At 54.7% G+C, this 17228-nt stretch overlaps 5 protein-coding genes across 5 annotated transcripts; 2 read left to right on the top strand and 3 right to left on the bottom strand.

Annotated features, from left to right (window-relative positions):
* Nucleotides 1–14: 14 nt before the first annotated feature.
* On the bottom strand, nt 15–841 carry P152DRAFT_475741 (NAD(P)-binding protein; the record flags this gene model as incomplete). Its single annotated transcript, XM_033681437.1, has 2 exons — nt 15–421; nt 475–841. The coding sequence occupies 2 exons, from the start codon at nt 839–841 to the stop codon at nt 15–17; spliced, it is 774 nt and encodes a 257-aa protein (XP_033531797.1).
* Nucleotides 842–1835: 994 nt separating this feature from the next.
* P152DRAFT_467898 (amidase signature enzyme) lies at nt 1836–3874 on the bottom strand (the record flags this gene model as incomplete). The annotated part of the gene is made up of 4 exons (XM_033680798.1): nt 1836–2033; nt 2079–2898; nt 2951–3527; nt 3586–3874. The coding sequence occupies 4 exons, from the start codon at nt 3872–3874 to the stop codon at nt 1836–1838; spliced, it is 1884 nt and encodes a 627-aa protein (XP_033531798.1).
* Nucleotides 3875–7563: 3689 nt separating this feature from the next.
* P152DRAFT_101480 (uncharacterized protein) lies at nt 7564–12665 on the top strand. Its single transcript, XM_033673557.1, has 4 exons — nt 7564–7707; nt 7853–8309; nt 8362–8641; nt 8691–12665. Exons 2-4 carry the CDS (start codon nt 7922–7924, stop codon nt 12571–12573), a joined length of 4551 nt encoding a protein of 1516 aa, XP_033531799.1. The 5' UTR covers nt 7564–7707; nt 7853–7921; the 3' UTR covers nt 12574–12665.
* Nucleotides 12666–13305: 640 nt separating this feature from the next.
* On the top strand, nt 13306–15807 carry P152DRAFT_460670 (amino acid transporter). The gene is made up of 7 exons (XM_033679969.1): nt 13306–14054; nt 14106–14321; nt 14384–14570; nt 14620–14779; nt 14829–14840; nt 14892–15096; nt 15147–15807. The coding sequence occupies exons 1-7, from the start codon at nt 13522–13524 to the stop codon at nt 15529–15531; spliced, it is 1698 nt and encodes a 565-aa protein (XP_033531800.1). The 5' UTR covers nt 13306–13521; the 3' UTR covers nt 15532–15807.
* Nucleotides 15538–16996, bottom strand: P152DRAFT_483986 (uncharacterized protein). Its single transcript, XM_033681975.1, has 2 exons — nt 15954–16996; nt 15538–15904 (listed from the first exon to the last, which is right to left on the bottom strand). Exons 1-2 carry the CDS (start codon nt 16878–16880, stop codon nt 15602–15604), a joined length of 1230 nt encoding a protein of 409 aa, XP_033531801.1. The 5' UTR covers nt 16881–16996; the 3' UTR covers nt 15538–15601.
* Nucleotides 16997–17228: the final 232 nt, after the last annotated feature.

Below are 17228 nucleotides of genomic sequence, written 5' to 3' on the forward strand. Positions count from 1 at the left end.
CCAATCGTTAAACCCTAAAGTAACAGCTGCCCACCATTGGTGCTAATGACAGACCCAGAAAGATTGCGATCTTTCATAGCATACAAATAAGCTTCCACCACATCCTCTACCTGTCCCATTTGGCCCGTGGTCATCCTAGTTGTGAATGAAGCTAGCAATGCTTTGCGCTGTCCCTCATCCCACCGTTCCGTATCAACAGCGCCTGGAACGATAAGATTGATCCTGATGGGTTTGAGATCAAGGGCCAGATTACGTGTCAACGCTGATAAACCGCCTGAAAAGCCGACAACAGGTGACCAGCCAGGAAGTGGCCTATCGATAACAGATCCAGAAGTAAGAGTGATTGAAGAGCTTGGACCTGGAGTGAGATGTTTCGGGGCATGTTTTGCGAGGAGAATAGGCGCAAAGAGTCTGACCATGCCTGATATTTTAGTTAGCACTAGTATAGTTCTAAGAAAAACGTTCAAGACCCACCGGCTTTTTTCAATGTGTCCAACGTAATATTGCCTAAACCGAATGTATTGCGAAGCTTGTCCGCAGCCGTGTAAACGATATGATCAACAATTCCCACTTGATCTAACAACTGAACGATATTCTCCTCGACACCCTCAGACCCTAGATCACACACATAACCGACCACACTGTCTTTCTTTGAAGGGTACAATTTCTGCAGTCTTGCAACCGTATCTTTGATCCGTGATTCATTCGATGAGGAAATAATGACTTCGGCACCAAGCTCGAGACTGGCTTCTGCGACGCCAAAGCCAATGCCGGAGGTACCTCCAAGCACAAGAATGCGAGCCTTGTTCAGCCTTTGAGCATATTTTTGTTGATCCGCCATTGTGATATGGAAAAGGACCGATGGTTCCTTAGCAATGAAAGCGATTCCACGTTTTTGTTTCGAGACCAGCAATATATATATACTGGCATAGACTTGCTCGGTCTCGGAGTCGGCATTATGAGTTCAGCCTCGGAGAGACTCAAAACGGAAGTGACCGGACTTTAACGGACTTTATGGGTCAGCGTGGTGGATGCCGGAAGATCAGATACCTCTTCAAGAGAACCCTGTGAAAGGATTAGTACTGTTATTTGATAAGTATACTGTCCTCTAATTGCACCATGGAGAGTAACTACTGTTATGAGGAAAGTAGGTGACCAGAGTACCGCGAGGTGATGCCTTGTCGTGTGTGAGATATAGCCATGTGAGAGACTCGGGGGTGTATTACCGCAGTATTGCGGTCGAATGGGCCAAGTCCACGAATATTTAGCGCCGCATCAATCGATGTCGCCAAACCTGTATTGGTAGGTTAGGCGAACAGCTCTCCTGTGACGATCTATACTCCATTTCACGAGTTTTGACACTACTCTTGTTATTCTGAAGGCAGCAAGCTGGAGTAATTTGTAGAAGCTCCCAGTGAGCCCCTATCATCTGGAAGTGATGACTTCAAGAGCTCGGTAATGATGAGATGATTGCCTCTCGAGGAAGAGGTAGGACACCCAGGCTTGAGAGTAAAGCTGTAGCACAACCAATTCTCTGAGACAACGGAAGCAATGGGCCTTGCAATGTCGATTCCTCTGTGGGCCGCTTGATGAAAACCGTTCCCTGAAACCGAATCAAGGAGGTACCAAAAGTGATTCGCAATAGAGCTGAAGATGCCTCTATTAAAGAGAAGCGCATGGTTTCGAAGTAAAGGGGTATTTTGAAATTAGAAGTGAGCTCTGTCCTCTAATTTCTAGTCTCCTTTCTCCATTAGTCTATCATACAGCTGAGGACTTACACGTTCGTAATCACTATACATTGGGCTATCCTCTGGCCGAAGCCCAGATTTTCCTCACTACCAAAGGGTTCTCCCTGCCTTCACCTCCTTCAGGAGCTCGTCATCAGCAAGCGCCTTGGCCAGATCCAACAACATCAAATCACAGTTGCGATGCGCGAGCAGATCGATCGCCACCGGCAGCTTCTCCTCCACGCCCGAGATGGTGCTCTGGTACGGCACCTCTCCGATTGGGAAGACAACTTCGGGGCCCTGCGACTGCACGCTGTAATAGTACGGCGTGAACGACGCCCACGAGCTGACGTCCGGCGGGGAGTACACGTTGTTGCGGTATGACGTGTCGCCCGTCGCCATGGGGATGAGGAACAGACTCTCCGAGCAGGACTGCGGGTCCGACTTGACGACGTTCTGGCCGAACCATTCCTTGAAGAACTGGAACCGCTCGTAGGACGTGTCGAAGTCCTCCTGGGTCGTGTTGAGCGCGGTGAGGTAGCGTGCGGCCGGGAAGGGGTTGATGAACGGTGTGCGGCCGCCGTTGGCGGCTGCGTAGTCCTCGCGGAATGGGGTGATGACTTTTTCGAGCTGGTTCTTCCAGATGAGGTGAAATCCTACCATCTGCATGTAGCTCGCGAACTCGGTGTCGGGTTTTTGGGCCGTGGCGTTCCAGTAGTCGCCGATGGGGGCCGTCTCGACCGTGGCGTTGAGGAAAGTGGAGAGCTTGGCGATCCAGTTGGTGAACAGCTCCTGGCTGGCATTGTTGGCGACGGGCCACAGGTTGCCCGGAACGATCAGCTTGCGCGGGAAGCTGGTGTAGTTGTTCGTCATCTGCTCCGAGTCGCTCAGCCACGCTTTCCCGAAGTCCCGAAGCGTGTACGGTGAACGGGAATGATAGCCGACGGAATCGAAATATGACCCCTCAATCAGGACGCCTTCGTTGGAGACGGCGCCGAAGGAGGGCCGCAGGCCGAATACGCCGTTCTTCCCCGCTGGGATACGGATCGATCCTCCGGTATCCGTAGCGATCGAGACATCGACCCAGTCGTACGCACCGGTGGATGCGCCAGCACCGGCGCTCGAGACCCCTGGATCCTGGTATCCATCTCCTCGTGGGTTGAAGGCGTCGCTGTAACATGGCGATCAGTCACTGGCACATGAATTTGAAAAGGAGGACTCACTGGTAGTCGACCCAATCCGCAGTGGGTCGGTCAGAATTGGCGAATTGGGCCGTCTTCGTCTTGCCGATGATGTCCGCGCCAAGGTCGATGAGCTTCTGCAATCCAGGAGCGGACGCATCCTTGGCATCATACAGTTTGAACCACGCCCTATTCCCCTGACTGGTCTTGACGCCCTTGATATCAATGATATCCTTCACAGTGACTCGTAGTCCCTTGAGGGGTTGGTCCTTGGATTGCTGGTTCTTGGTGTATAGGCGAGATGGGACGGGAATTCCGACGGTAGAATCGCTGATGGTATTGGCGGTCGCGTATCGGAACGCACCGTCTGTACCGTTGGGCAAGAGTCCGCTCATGAAGGCCATGTGGTCATCCTGGTAAATCCGATAGACTGGACCGAGAGTCGCAGTGTTTTTGCCGAAAGAGGCAAGGTATGGTCCATTTGGAGCATCGCCATCTGTTTTGACGGAGAGCGTGCTCTCGGAATCCCTCTCTCCAAAAATAACTTCGGTTCCATATGCTTCTTTCAGACACTTGGAGAGTCCTCGCTCGTACGAAGTGGCTTTCTTCAAGTATACAGCTACGACCAACCCATGTCAGTGACCAGGCTCCGAATATGAGAACGATGATAATCTTACCATAGAGAAACAGCTCCTCGAAGATATCATCTTGGTGGTATGCCTCGACCTGCTCCTTGACCCAGGCGCAAGTCACCGTCTTGCCAGATGGAGTGAAGACAGTTAAAGGGAGTATCGAAGGGAGATCGGCGTCCTTGCTGTTGACATCGAATCTTGACGTCCATCCAGAGAAATAGCCGATGAGCTGCTCGCCAGTCGTCGGGCTAGTGATCGACACCGAATCCGGCGTTGGGGATGACAGGGAGTTCAGAGCGAACGAAGTCTTGATCAGACTCCAAAGCGAAGGCATCTTGACTATGTTGACGTGATCTGCAGCGCGCAACGCCGGGTGAGGGAACGGGCTCACGGTTCTTTATGCAGGTTTTGAATTGGAACATCTTATCTCCCCACGAGCGGACCCTCCGCCACGAGGGCAATGAGGAATGCATCTGCGTTAGGGACCTGGATACCATGAGGGCATCGTGGGGGGAAGGCCATGCCTATCAAGAGGCCTTCCGGCGAGCCAATTGACTCGAGCGATTTGAGCGATTTTGGTTGCTATATCGCCTAGAACGATCCTTTGTATGGAGGATGAGGAGAATTTGGGATGTTGTCCGTAGATTCTACGGGACCCAATGTCAAGAGCGTTGCCGACGGCCGTCAAGATATCGCGAACTTATGATAAAGCCAGTACGAAATAGTCCACCAAACCTTAGGATGGATCCTAGAAGAGTTAGTACGGCTCTTAAACTGGCGAATTGGCGACATATTTTACCATTTATGACAAACATATGACTGATGCGCAGTATGTAGTAGTGAGTTCCACATCGTCCCTGGCCTCAGATCCCGGACTCCTGGTGCGAAATCCGCGAGATCTTATCTGGCCGCAGTCGGAGACGGTCAAGATCGGCACATTTGAAGGAATACCAACGCTCCCGACATTCAGTGATCGGTTATGAGACGGTGCCGTTCGGGTCCCAGTGAGTCCCGGTGGGATGGCGGATGGTTCGCGCAGGTTAGCATGAGACAGAGCCCACAAAAAGGAGGGGTTGGGTTAGGAGAACGATATTGTACGCGATAACAATGATCTTCTTAGCAATTCAATATTGTAGGTTCTTTTCGGGTAAATGAAGGGTAAGAGATCAAATATCAATATCACCAACATCGACTCCTTGTGTTGGTTGCGCTGCTCATACCTCTGTCGAATACTCGATACCTGTGCCTCGATCACGTCTCAGCACCGCCACCCACCGAGTTGGCGACGAACTGGGCAGTCTTCGATGGCGACACGACTTATAGAAATGTGGCAACAACATGATACCTATAGATTTTCTCCCTGAGCGGTTAAGAATGATAAAATAGGGGCTGCCCGATTTAAAGGAGTTTCGGTTTCGGTTGCAGTGAAGGCGCTATCAGCCCTAGTGCCTTGGTGCCTCAGAATCTCACGTGCAGGTCCATATCATCCACAATCTATAAGTTATGTGATGAAAGTTAGCAAGCTCTCTACCCGCCCGCAGTATGGTTCAATGATCTAATCCCAATCCCAGTGCAGCGTTTATGGCGTTCATTGGTTCGGAAGGACACCCATTGGCTCAACCCGAGGGATGGTCGATAGATGGGATTGCTAAAAATGGGAATTTAGGGCACACTCTCCAGTTCTGCAGGCACTTCTGCTGCAAGGGTCCAACGAATTCAGGGGTCGTCGGATCAATGGCGAAAAGCAAGATTGATGAATTCCGAATTTCTGATGATGGTCACCTTTCCCCGCGTCCTGGGAATAAAATTCGGTGGGAACGGGAAAGTACGGGTCTGATGAACCGGCGAACGGACCAGGAGGAGAAAATATTCCGACTGGCGATCTGATATTGCCAGTAATTGGTATATGTATTACGGAATCCTTCTACTAGCATTTTCCGATCCTCTAAATTGAGAACCGTTGGTTCTGGAAATTCGAGATGGTATATATGCAGGGTTACATGACCGGAGCAAGCCCCTTGGGTCGGATGGCATCGACTGGATCTAGTGACTCGCTATGCTAGCAGACGACGACAATGCGATTCGCGGAGCGGATGCAGGAGATGGTTAGATGGCACAGCCGCTTGGGGGAAGGGTTTGCGGCCAATTGGTTAAGGCCCAGGGAGAGCTGTGTTAAGGTTGGCGAGTTGAAGGAGGGGGTTCTGGGAAGCCATCGTGGAACCCCTCCATGATGATCCAGCGAGGTCGTACAACGATACGAGGGAGGATCGAGGCACTTTCTTACATAGTAGGGATAAAGAGAAGCAGAGCAAACATATGGTGGATTGTGCGAGCCTTGCGGGTCTTACGGCTAGATGCTTAGAGTCGAAAATGATACAGTTCCAAGTTCCAACACTGAACACCGTCCGCTTATGCAAGCCGTGAGCCGCAAGGCAGATCGCCAGGAAGCCAGGAGGTCAACATGTGATATTATGCCAGTCTGTAATCTGTATCCAAGTGTCCACGGCCAAAATATGGTGGCCAGTGAACACCAAGCGAGTGGACACTTCCACGCTTACGGAGTATTAGTACTCCGTACCGACACTGCTGATGTCGATCCTGCAAGAGAATAATCCGCCGTCCTGTGACCCCCTGGAGAAAAGTTGGTGGGAGAGCCGAGTTGAAGAAGTCAGAGGACATGCGGTCGGGAAGTCTGGGGTAATAAGGAGGTTCGCTGAGTTGGCTGGTGTTTCAGACTTTTTTTTGGTGGCAGCAAATGAAGTCAGTCGATCGTCGGAGGAAGTGTCAGTCAGCTGTCTGTGCCGCTCCCTTTGTGCCCAATTACTGTCTCTCTAGCCTCACGACTCCCTCTCGCTCTCCTCTTCCTCGCTATCAAGTGTCACCCACGCTGTGTCTCGGTCCCGGTCTCACGGAGCCTTTCTGCTGTTCTAACTTCTGTCGTCTGTGCTGACTACTGTCGCCTCGCAGCTCGCAGGCTGTTGTGCTTTGGTTCACTGCTCCCTTAGCCACCCAACTTATCCTACATCTTCTATCAACTTGTCCATCAACTTGTCCATTCGGGTCAATTCAGCCATCCCTTACTCTCCTTTTCACCATACATTCACGATCTTTTCCATGAATCCTGTTGACTCCCGACTTCGATTTTATCCGTGAGGACCGGTCGAAGCGATGCGTTCATGACACCGCCAGCGCTGTCCCCTTTTTCCTCCTCCAACCTCCCGCCTCATAGGGGGGGCTACCAGTAATCCAAGATTCCAGGGAGATCACCTTCGTTGCTCACGATTCCGATCCTCGTATCCTTCCGTGCCTGGATTTCCCTCGAAATTCGGCCCGACGCCTCGTTTCCGTGCAAAAGTGCGAGCGAGTTTCGATTCCAACCTCCGGACTTTTTTTTAGGCGAGGCGGAAAAGCGATAGTGCACGTCGCATTCCTCGTCGAGCAGTCCGCCCACACCACACGTCCGATTGAAAGAAGACGAGTCGACGCGGTTCGGGTCGACGTCGCCAAATCGGACTCACGATCCTTCTGCGTTCACCGCATGACGCCGAGCGAGTACCGGTATAAGGCTGATACTTGATCGCGCGTTGACTGGGTCCGGTCGTCCTCCGACCCGTGAAACTTGCACGATTCCTCCGGCCTGGTTGAGCTGAATGCGTGAGAACGCGGGCATAGGACTGACTCTCCACATCATACCTTCTAACGACCGTTGACGTTGAAAGACGACGTTCCTTTCTACGTACAATTCGCGAATTGGCCGAATCTGCATCCTTCACAAGCGAGCGTCCTTCATTTCCCCGACCGTTCGACATCCGTCCGCATCGCAATCGATCGCGACCTATCCCCTCGACTAGGCCAGGTCTCCGAATCCACCAGCCGAGGGCACGCCGCACCGTCGCCCGACGTCGTCGCTCACCATGGCCTTCCTTTTCAAGTCCCGGAAATCGCAAGCGGCCCCGTCGGGTCTGCCGCAAGCAACGCGGGCCACATCCTCCTCTCACGGCCCGTCTACGAACACGTCCTCGATGATACCCACGGCGAATGGCGAGAAGAGAGAGAACTCAACGCCCGGGAGTAGCGTCAATAATTCGCTGAACAGCTTGCAAAACGAGCCGACAGGAATGACGGCAGTGGTGGGTAGACAAAGAGCGGAGAGTGACCTCTCAGTAAGTTGCGACTCTTCGACTGCAGAGGAATATGTCATGAACATGTTCCTGGCAATGGAGCTGAACGGAGATTCCATTATTTCCCAATTGCCATTGTTGCGCCTGTATGCATCTTACACACCCGGAAACTAACAACCGCAATCATGTAGTCATCCCGACCCAGTACTCGCACTCCAACAGCCGCGCCCTCAGCCGCCTTCACACAACTGCCCCCGGGTATGTCTCCCGAATCACCCTATCCCTGGTCGCAACGCCGCTTAAACTTCACCGCGGCGAACCCATTCCCGCGATATGGCGCGGCTGTGAACGCGATGGCGTCGAAAGAAGGCTACATCTACCTCATGGGCGGACTAATCAACGGCACGACCGTCAAAGGGGATCTATGGATGGTAGAAAGTGGGATCCTGAACCCAAATAACCCGCCCACGAGCACGGAAAAGTTCGGCGTGATGGATTGCTATCCCGTCCCGACGAGAATGGAGGGTCCCGGTCCTAGGGTCGGCCATGCAAGTCTGCTTGTTGGGAACGCGTTCATTGTGTTTGGCGGTGACACTAAAATGGAAGAGGGAGATGTGTTAGATGACACGCTCTATCTGTTAAACACGGGTGAGACCAGGCCAACGTTTATTGTTTGATCCGCACACTAAACGGAATCCAGCAACGAAGCAATGGTCACGCGCCATTCCCGCTGGCTCGCGTCCGTCCGGACGATATGGACACACGCTGAATCTTCTAGGATCGAAAATCTACATTTTTGGTGGCCAGGTGGAGGGGTTCTTCTTCAACGATCTAATCGCATTCGACCTGAATCAGCTTCAGAATGCAGGAAACCGATGGGAAATCTTGGTCCCTAATGGAGAACATGACAAAAATGGGCAGCGCATTCCTCCGCCGCGCACAAATCACTCCATTGTTGCATGGAACGATCGCCTGTATCTGTGAGTGGAACCATATCTTTTGCGGAGAACGATGTTGATTTGGATTTAGATTCGGTGGTACAGACGGCACCATTTGGTTCAACGATGTCTGGACATACCATCCGGGAACCAACGCTTGGACCGAACTGGACTGCATCGGATACATTCCTGCTGCTCGTGAAGGGCACTCCGCAGCGCTCGTCAACGACACCATGTATATCTTCGGCGGTCGCGTCCAAGAGGGCTCCGACCTGGGCGATCTAGCGGCTTTCCGAATCTCTTCCCGGCGATGGTACATGTTCCAGAACATGGGCATGTCGCCATCACCACGATCGGGCCACAGCATGACCAGCTACGGCAAGAACATTGTCGTCGTCGGCGGCGAGCCGAGCTCGGCGCCGCGAGACGTGGCCGAACTGAGCGTCGCATACATCCTCGACACGAGCAAAATCCGCTATCCGACCACCGAGCCACCCTCCGGAACCCCAGTACCCGGAGGAATGATTGTGCAGCAGCAGGACCGTGCAACACCGCAGAGAAAATTTTCAGGAGGCGAGGGACCGCCGGGCCCGCATGCGATGCGAGCAATTGGACCACCGCCGAGTTCGGGAATCCCGCAACCGCAGCAGAAATCGCCACCCCAACTTCATGTCCAACCCGTCAACGGTACCTCTCCCTCACCAGCTCTTGGATCGAGACTACCCCAGCCAGCTCCGAGAGGGGCTGGACCACCACAACAACAGCCACCCCGTTTGAACGGCGTGGTAGCGACGACGTCCCCCGCAGCCGCGGCGATGGCAGGGGCAGGCGCTGGTGGTCGAAAAACACCGACACGATCCGACCGCCCACCACACGGCGTCGAGCAGGACCGGAAACAATCGCAGGAGCTTTCCCGATCCACGAGCGGTGCCACTTCGCAACTCCAGATGAGCAGGCAAGGCAGTCGTTCGGACAGCCGCTTGCAGCGTGGACAGGGCAGTGTCGATAGCATTGAGGCGATCGAGCGGGGGATGGGGCGACCCAATGTAGATGGCCCTTCAACAGGCAGGTCAGGGAGTCGCATGGACAACGCGCCCGCCCAGCAACCGCAAGATACAGACGATGGGCCACCCGCTGCAACTGCTCTCGCGGCCATCGACTCCGGCATTGGTTCCTACGGCTCCTCTCCCGCTCTCTCCCAAGATCAGACCACAATGGACAACGTGCAGCGCGAACTGGAGAAACTCCGCTCGCAAAACGCATGGTACGCCAGCGAGATTGCCCTGGCCCGCAAATCCGGCTACGCGCCGACCTCCACGCCATCCTCCTCCACCAACCCATTCCTGTCCACCCCCACCGCCCCCAACCCTCCCCTATCCGACCGTGCCTCCATCTCGAACCCCGACTCCCTCCTCCCCAACATCGCCGAAGAGGACCGCCCCCTCGTCGAGGCCCTCCTGCGCATGCGCGCCGAGCTGTCCCGCGTGCAGCAGAACATCGAGACGCAGGCGCAGCGCGCCGCGGCGCGCATCGCAGAGGTCGAGAAACAGCGCGACGGCGCCGTCGGCGAGGCGATGTACGCGCAGGCGAAGCTCGCGAGCATGGGCGCGGCGTCCACAAGCGGGACGCCGGTCGGCGAGCGCGATCGGTCGATGAGCGTGGCGAGCGTGGGGCGGCGGGCCGGGTCAGCGACGCCGACGACGATGTTGGCGGAGGAGAACGACCGGGTGCAGGAGATGGGAAGGCGGTTGGCGGCGGCATTGGCGGGGCAGAAGGAGGCAGGGAAGCGGGCGGATGGTCTGCTGGCAGAGTTGGAGGCGGAGAGAAGGGCGAGGCAGTCGGCAGAGGATACAGCGGATACGGCGCAAGCGAGGGTGACGGAGTTGGATGCGTATCGGCAGCGGACGGTGGGTGAGGTGGAGGGTTTGAGGGCGGAGTTGCATGAGGCAATGAGGGTCGCGAGGGAGGAAGGGGCGAGGGCGGCGGAGGCGGTTGGGAAGGAGCGGTTGGCGGAGGTGGAGCTGGAGGAGCTGAGTGACCGAATGAGGGGCCTTATTGGGGATGAGAAAGGCGGTGAAGAGGGGGGACTCGGTGGGTTCGTCAAGAGTTTGCGCGAGGCGGTCAAAGAGAGCGCGGAACGAGTGGAGCTGATCGAGACCCGACTGCACGAGGAGCGGGCCCTGCGGGAGGAAAGCGAATCGAAGATCGTCCGACTCAAAGGGGAGCTTGAGGAGCGCGCTATGGAGCTCGAAAGCCTGTCCCGGAAAACGCGAGACGCCGAGGACATCGCGGAACGACACGCGGGCGAGGCCGAGAAGCACCGACGCGCCGTGTCCGAAGGACTCGATCGGTGGGTGGCATCAGCCGGAGGCGGCGGGGGCAACGACTCGCGACTGGCCGCGCTGCAAACGCAAATCGAGACGGCGAACGCGCTGGTCAAGCAAAATATCGAGGCCGCGGATACCGCGTCGGAGAAGTTGCGCCGCGCCGAAGAGCGCATTGCGGGCCTAGAATCCTACCAGGAACAGGCTAGTCGCGAGAGCTTGAATGCCCGGAAACAATTGCAATCGGCTATGCGTGAGGTCCAAGCGCTACAGGCCGAGAAAAACGAGTTCAACGCCACCGTGGAGAAGCATATGCTCGAGAGCAACGCTCTTGAAGTGCAGCTCCGCACGCTGAAGTCGCTGCTAGAAGACCGTGGTGTCAATTCCGCCGAGATGCGCCGCTCCCGAATCCTTGACCGCGAGTCCCCGCTTGGTCAGCGGTACGGCACGCCGGATGTGGGTCGAATGCGCGAACTCGAGCAGCAACTGGATCATTCGGCGAAGGCGCACGAGGAGCTGCGCATGACCTTCGAGCAACGGGAACAAGAAGTCCAACGCGAATGGGAAGAGAAGATCGCAGCGTTGGACAACGACCATCAAGCGGCCGCCCGTTACGTCCGCGGCATCGAGAAGATGCTCGCGAAGATGAAAACCGAGCTCACGCGCGCCAAAGATCGCAATGTCGAGCTCGAGAAGGAGCTCAGCACGAACATCAACGGCGATTCGCCCCGGGACGGCGAGGCCGACAAATTGGCTGAGAGCCTTGCGGAGAGCCAAAAGGCATGGGAAACCGAACGGAAGGAAATGCGCAAGGAGTTCGGCGCCCTCCAATCGGAGACGCAAACCACCATCGCCACGCTCGAAGTCAAAATCACCTCCCTCCAATCCTCGCTTTCCTCCGCCGAAGAAGAACGTCAAACCCTCGCCAAATCTGCGAAAGACGCCACCGAGGCCCAGGAAGCGCGCCTGCAGGACCTCACCACCAAGTCGGCGGCAGACCTAGATCATCTGCAGAACGAGAACGCCCTTCTCGAAGAACGCGCCCGCGACGCCGAGCGCCGGGTCCAGATGTTCCTCGACCAGTTTGAATCGTCCGTGGATAACTATCGTCGCCAGAGCCGCCTCGAAGGGACCCCTGGCATGCCTGGCGCTGCGTTAGCGGCCCTAGACCACAATCCTCACGACTCAATCAGCGGCGAGAGCGTATACAGCACCGATAGCGCTCTACCTACCGGTGAAGACGATGATGACGATAGCGGCGACGTGACTCCCTCCGCCGCGCAGTTCCCGATCATCTCCCCCCTCGGCACCACACCTGGCACCACTAGCATCGGCCACGCGCGCGACCGCAGCAGCACCGCGCTCGACAGCCTAGCCTCCGAGCTCGACGCGCTGCGCACGCAGTGGGAGACGACGAACCAGGCGTATCGGCTGAGCGACCGGTTCGATTTCGACGGGCGCACCCCAACGTTCGAAACGCAGGGGTTCACCTGGGGACAGCGGCTCGAGCAGCAACGGTCGAAAGATGAGGGCGCCGCGGGCGGGGAGGTGAAGGGGGATGGGGCGGAGACGACAGAGGAGACGAAGAATGCGGTGGTCACGGCGGCGAGTATGGGCCCGAATGGCGTGGGCATCGTGACGGGCGTTTAGGGGGAGGTGGGGGTTCCTTCGTGATGAAAATACCTTCGATGCATGCAGGCTTTCTCCTCGGCATAGACTCGTGTTGGCATCGACTGTCCGGTTTACCTTGTCCTTTCGCATCTGGTTGGGCGGAACCGTGTCGCTGGCATCCAGCGTCACTCCCACATCATTTTGCTTCATTTGGTTTTCGTGATGTGGGAGGGTTGGAACGGAAATCTTGTTTCATTTGTTTTCAGCCATTCTCTCTTTTCTTCTTTCCATCGGGGGCGTTGGTGGCCTTCCGGGTACATGGGACTGTATGTAACTCCAGCCTGCCCGAACTACCTCATGAGGGACTTTCCGTCCGACCCATGTACGTCTGTCACGATTCAGGGATACGAGAAGGCTTGAAAGGCTACGGCTAGATCAAGCGGTACATGTAAAAGATACCTATGTTTAAATTCTAAGGAGGGACAATACATCCATTTTGATGATTTCAGATTGGTGTTCCAACCAGCGATTCATTCCTGCGTGTATCGAATATCTCATATGGCAGGCTTAACATAGGATTACTCCGACTTGTACCAATTGTACCTACATCAATGAAAGCAGGCATTAGGTTGTCGATCTTCGTATTTTTCTGGAAGGATTGATAATAATTATTATTATTACGTACGCAGTCCACATCCTCCACCACCACGTGAGGATCCCCATTTTACTGGGTGATTTCAGGGACAGGGGAAACTTTGGAAACATTGACCGCATTCGACCAAAGAATAACTTTCGTCAACACCTCAACTCGTCAACTCTTCAACAATATCCTACCGCTATTGATTTCTACCACGCCACCCTTTCCACACGATCTTCTCGGACTCACAGCTTGGCGGACACATCCTTCGTTTCCCCGAACCGCCCCCCCGATCTTCCCCAAGTTCTCTATCCCACCCTCTCCCGCACTACACACAATGCGATGATTCCATGGCCCGCGACGACCCCCGCGCGCTCCGCAAAGCCGAGCACCTCACCCCTTCCTCGCCCGACGATGAAGAAGCTCGCTCCCTGCTCTCCGCCTCCGACGACGAGGACGGCCCCGTGATCCACCGCGGCGACACCCCCAGCCCCACCCCCAGCGGCACCGTGAGCCCGCCCACCCTCGATCATCACCTGCGCCAATCCGCCCTCGCCCAGCCGCGACCGTCGGGCACGCCGCGGACGCCGAACCGCGTGCGGTTCGAGTTGCAGATGCAGGACGCGATGAATGGGGAGGCAACATCGGGGGGGGCGAACGGGCATGTGGAGGAGGCGTGGATGGATGAGGAGGATTATTTGAGTAGTATGGGGGAGGGGAGGAGGAATAGTCAGGGGCAGCGGCTGCCGTTGCTGACGGACATCGAGGCGCCGAGCGTGACGGTGGCAACGCAGGTCGAGGGAGAGCCGGAGAACTATCTGGAGAGTGCACGGCCGAAGAGTGGGATTCTCAGCGCGTTCACGAACATGGCGAATAGTATAATGTAAGGATCTGGCGGCGGATATCTGATGGGCGAATGCTGACCGCGATGCAGTGGTGCTGGGATCATTGGACAGCCATATGCGTTTCGTCAAGCGGGCATGTTCACGGGCGTGTTTCTGCTCGTCGCGCTGACCATCACCGTCGATTGGACCATTAATTTGATTGTCGTCAACTCGAAATTAAGCGGTGCGAACTCGTTCCAAGCGACTGTGCAGCATTGCTTTGGCAGGAATGGACTCATCGCAATATCAATTGCGCAATGGGCATTGTAAGTACCTACCCGTCCCCTCATGGATAAGGCCGGGGCGTAGAAGGCTAACCTTATCCAAGCGCCTTTGGCGGCATGCTTGCTTTCTGTATCATTGTCGGGGACACGATTCCCCATGTCATGATGGCACTCTTTCCTGATCTCCCCAACATGACCTTTTTCTGGCTCCTAACGAATAGGCGGGCCGTCATTGTAATTTTCATCATGGGGCTGTCTTATCCCCTTTCTTTGTATAGAGATATTGCAAAGGTTCGCACCCCGTTCGCTATGGGCTTCTGATGTATACTGACGGTCACAGCTTGCGAAAGCGAGCACGCTCGCGCTTATCAGCATGTTGGTCATCATACTCACGGTAATAACACAGGGTTTCCGGGTCCCCAGCGAATCTAAGGGAAAATTGAGCGGGAATTTGTTTGTGAATAGCGGGATCTTCCAGGCAATAGGCGTCATCTCATTTGGTATGTTCCCGTTTACTACCTCAAGGGTGCTATCGCTAACATGTCAAAGCTTTTGTTTGCCGTAAGGACCCATCTCCGTACCATACGAAAGTCTATCATTAACTCTCCGCAGATCACAACAGTCTTTTGATTTACGGCTCTCTGAAGAAGCCGACGCTCGATAGATTTGCGCGGGTTACTCATTACTCCGCTGGCATATCCATGGTCGCATGTATAGTTTTGGGGTTGGTTGGATTTCTTACTTTTGGCGACAAGACGCAGGCCAATGTCCTGAACAATTTCCCTTCCGACAACCTCATGGTCAATATTGCTAGATTGTATGTCTTATTCCCCCCTCAACTATGTATCAGCAACTAACCTATCCCAGCTGTTTCGGTCTTAATATGCTCACGACCCTTCCGCTGGAAACCTTCGTTTGCCGCGAAGTCATGACCACCTACTATTTCCCCGACGAACCTTTTAACGCAAGCCGCCACCTCATCTTCACCACTGCCCTCGTCTTTGCTGCGATGGCGTTATCCCTGTTTACCTGCGATCTCGGAGCGGTTTTCGAGCTGATCGGGGCGACAAGCGCGTGCGCTCTGGCTTACATTCTTCCGCCGCTTTGCTATATCAAGCTTAGCACCCGCAGCTGGAGGACAGGTGCGGCCGTGATCTGCGTGGCATTTGGCAGCTGCGTGCTAGTCATGAGCATTGTCCTAGCATTGGTGGACATAGCGAAGGGAGGAGGTTCTGCGCAGACATGCAGTTGAGCAATAAAAGCCAAGTCTAAATGTACCAGGTATTGATGTGTGATGCAATAGATTGGGACAACGTATAGACCTATTCAACCTTTCCAACTATCTGGAACTGGCCCGGTTCGTGGCCACCCGTGAGCATTTCAAGATCAGCTAGGTCCTTTCCAACGTATTCGTAGACTCGGCTCCAATCAGATATCTCGTGGAGCCTTTGACCGAGATAGTTCTCGAATCCTTCGACTACTTCCTTATGTTGGTTCAAAACTGCCGCCTCCTCAACGAGGCCATGCCTAACCCGCAACTGGAAGAAATTTCCCTCCCCTTTGGAGTCAGGAACGTCCACACGTACAGTAAATTGCGGAGTCTGTAGATACTTCCACTCTAAGGACTGCCTGACGTCAGCTAATGAATCGCACGCTGCAAATGAGTCCACTGACCTGAAGTTCGGTATATCCCTTCCTCAACCCCTCGATTTCCAATAATTCATCTCCAACTGTCTGTAATTCCGCCACCCCGCCACTTGCGCCATACATTTCCTCAAATTCCCCCCTTACGGCCTCTCGAAATCTGTCGAAGCTCACCCTCACGTTCGCCACCTCCGAACTCACGCTCTCCACCCCCTTGGCGTCGATCGACTCTTTGGACGGACTATGCAAGTACCTCGGAATGTCCTCCAGGTACTCCGAGTTCAGCAAGCACGTCGCGTGATGCAACGCCCTCGTCCGCGTGATCTTATACGCTGACCCGGACACCTTGGCGGACTTGTATCCTCGATTCTCGTTTCGCACGTCAATGACAATGTCATGCCGCTGATTCACCCGCGCCGTGCTCACTCTGCTTCCGCCGAGCGAGCGCAGCGCTTGCGCCACCATGTCCGCGTGCTTATCGCGAGTGAACAGAGCAGGCGGGCAGGTTACGGACCAGTTCACGTTGCCCAGGTCGTGGAAAACGGCACCGCCGCCGGAACGACGGCGGACGAGGTCGATTAGTTGGCCTTCTTCTGCGGGTTGACAGTTCGTTTCGGCATCGGTATTGCCGGCTTCAATCGGGTTATTTATATGCCCTTGGTGCCGCTCATGCTCCTGGCGGAGAAGCGGCAGGTTCACTTCCAGCCATGGATTCTGGTTGCGGCCGATGACTATGCAGGGCCGGTTGACGTAGAGAAAGAGGATGGTAGAGTCTGGAGGGGTGTGGGTGAGGAGATAATGCTCAATCGACAAGTTGAGATAGGGGTCATTGGAACGGGAGATGTAGGATTGGACCGGAGCGTTGATACCCGTAAGGAAGCTTGAAGTGGTGATCTTGCGACGACCAATATGCTTGATCGGGTTGACACGAAGGAGATCGCGTCGAAAGAGGAGCATTGAAAAGCACTATCCCCTATAAATTTTCTCATCACACATATTGTCTGCTCAATGTGTCTCAATAAAGAAGTTGCTATTATTTGTTTCCATAAGATTTGAGGTTTGGTGATTTGCAACTTATTTATTCCAATTCAAGTCTGATGTAAAGGAGGAAATACAGATATATCTGCAAGGCTTCAAGGCCCTAAGGCATAAAGTATCAAGCAGGCCCAAGCTTTCCTTGCCATTCAATGGCGACTTTCATGAGCTTGAACGTCACCATCCAACAGCCTATTCACTCCAAACACAACACTCGACACACACGTTTACTTGTATTTAATTTTTGAGACGTGTATTCGAAGAGTTACG

This window comes from Eremomyces bilateralis (assembly GCF_010015585.1).
Source record: "Eremomyces bilateralis CBS 781.70 unplaced genomic scaffold P152scaffold_19, whole genome shotgun sequence".
NCBI classification, from domain to species: Eukaryota; Fungi; Ascomycota; class Dothideomycetes; order Eremomycetales; family Eremomycetaceae; genus Eremomyces; species Eremomyces bilateralis.

Bases quoted from the DNA above. Each gene is read 5' to 3' on its own strand.
- P152DRAFT_483986 (XM_033681975.1), bottom strand. From the start codon at position 16,880: ATGCTCCTCTTTCGACGCGATCTCCTTCGTGTCAACCCGATCAAGCAT. The intron at 15,905-15,953 runs GTCAGTGGACTC...GACGTCAGGCAG, and splicing joins AGGGATATACCGAACTTCAG to TCCTTAGAGTGGAAGTATCT.
- P152DRAFT_460670 (XM_033679969.1), top strand. From the start codon at position 13,522: ATGGCCCGCGACGACCCCCGCGCGCTCCGCAAAGCCGAGCACCTCACC. The intron at 14,322-14,383 runs GTAAGTACCTAC...ACCTTATCCAAG, and splicing joins TCAATTGCGCAATGGGCATT to CGCCTTTGGCGGCATGCTTG. The intron at 14,571-14,619 runs GTTCGCACCCCG...TGACGGTCACAG, and splicing joins TGTATAGAGATATTGCAAAG to CTTGCGAAAGCGAGCACGCT.
- P152DRAFT_101480 (XM_033673557.1), top strand. From the start codon at position 7,922: ATGTCTCCCGAATCACCCTATCCCTGGTCGCAACGCCGCTTAAACTTC. The intron at 8,310-8,361 runs GTGAGACCAGGC...AACGGAATCCAG, and splicing joins GCTCTATCTGTTAAACACGG to CAACGAAGCAATGGTCACGC. The intron at 8,642-8,690 runs GTGAGTGGAACC...ATTTGGATTTAG, and splicing joins TGGAACGATCGCCTGTATCT to ATTCGGTGGTACAGACGGCA.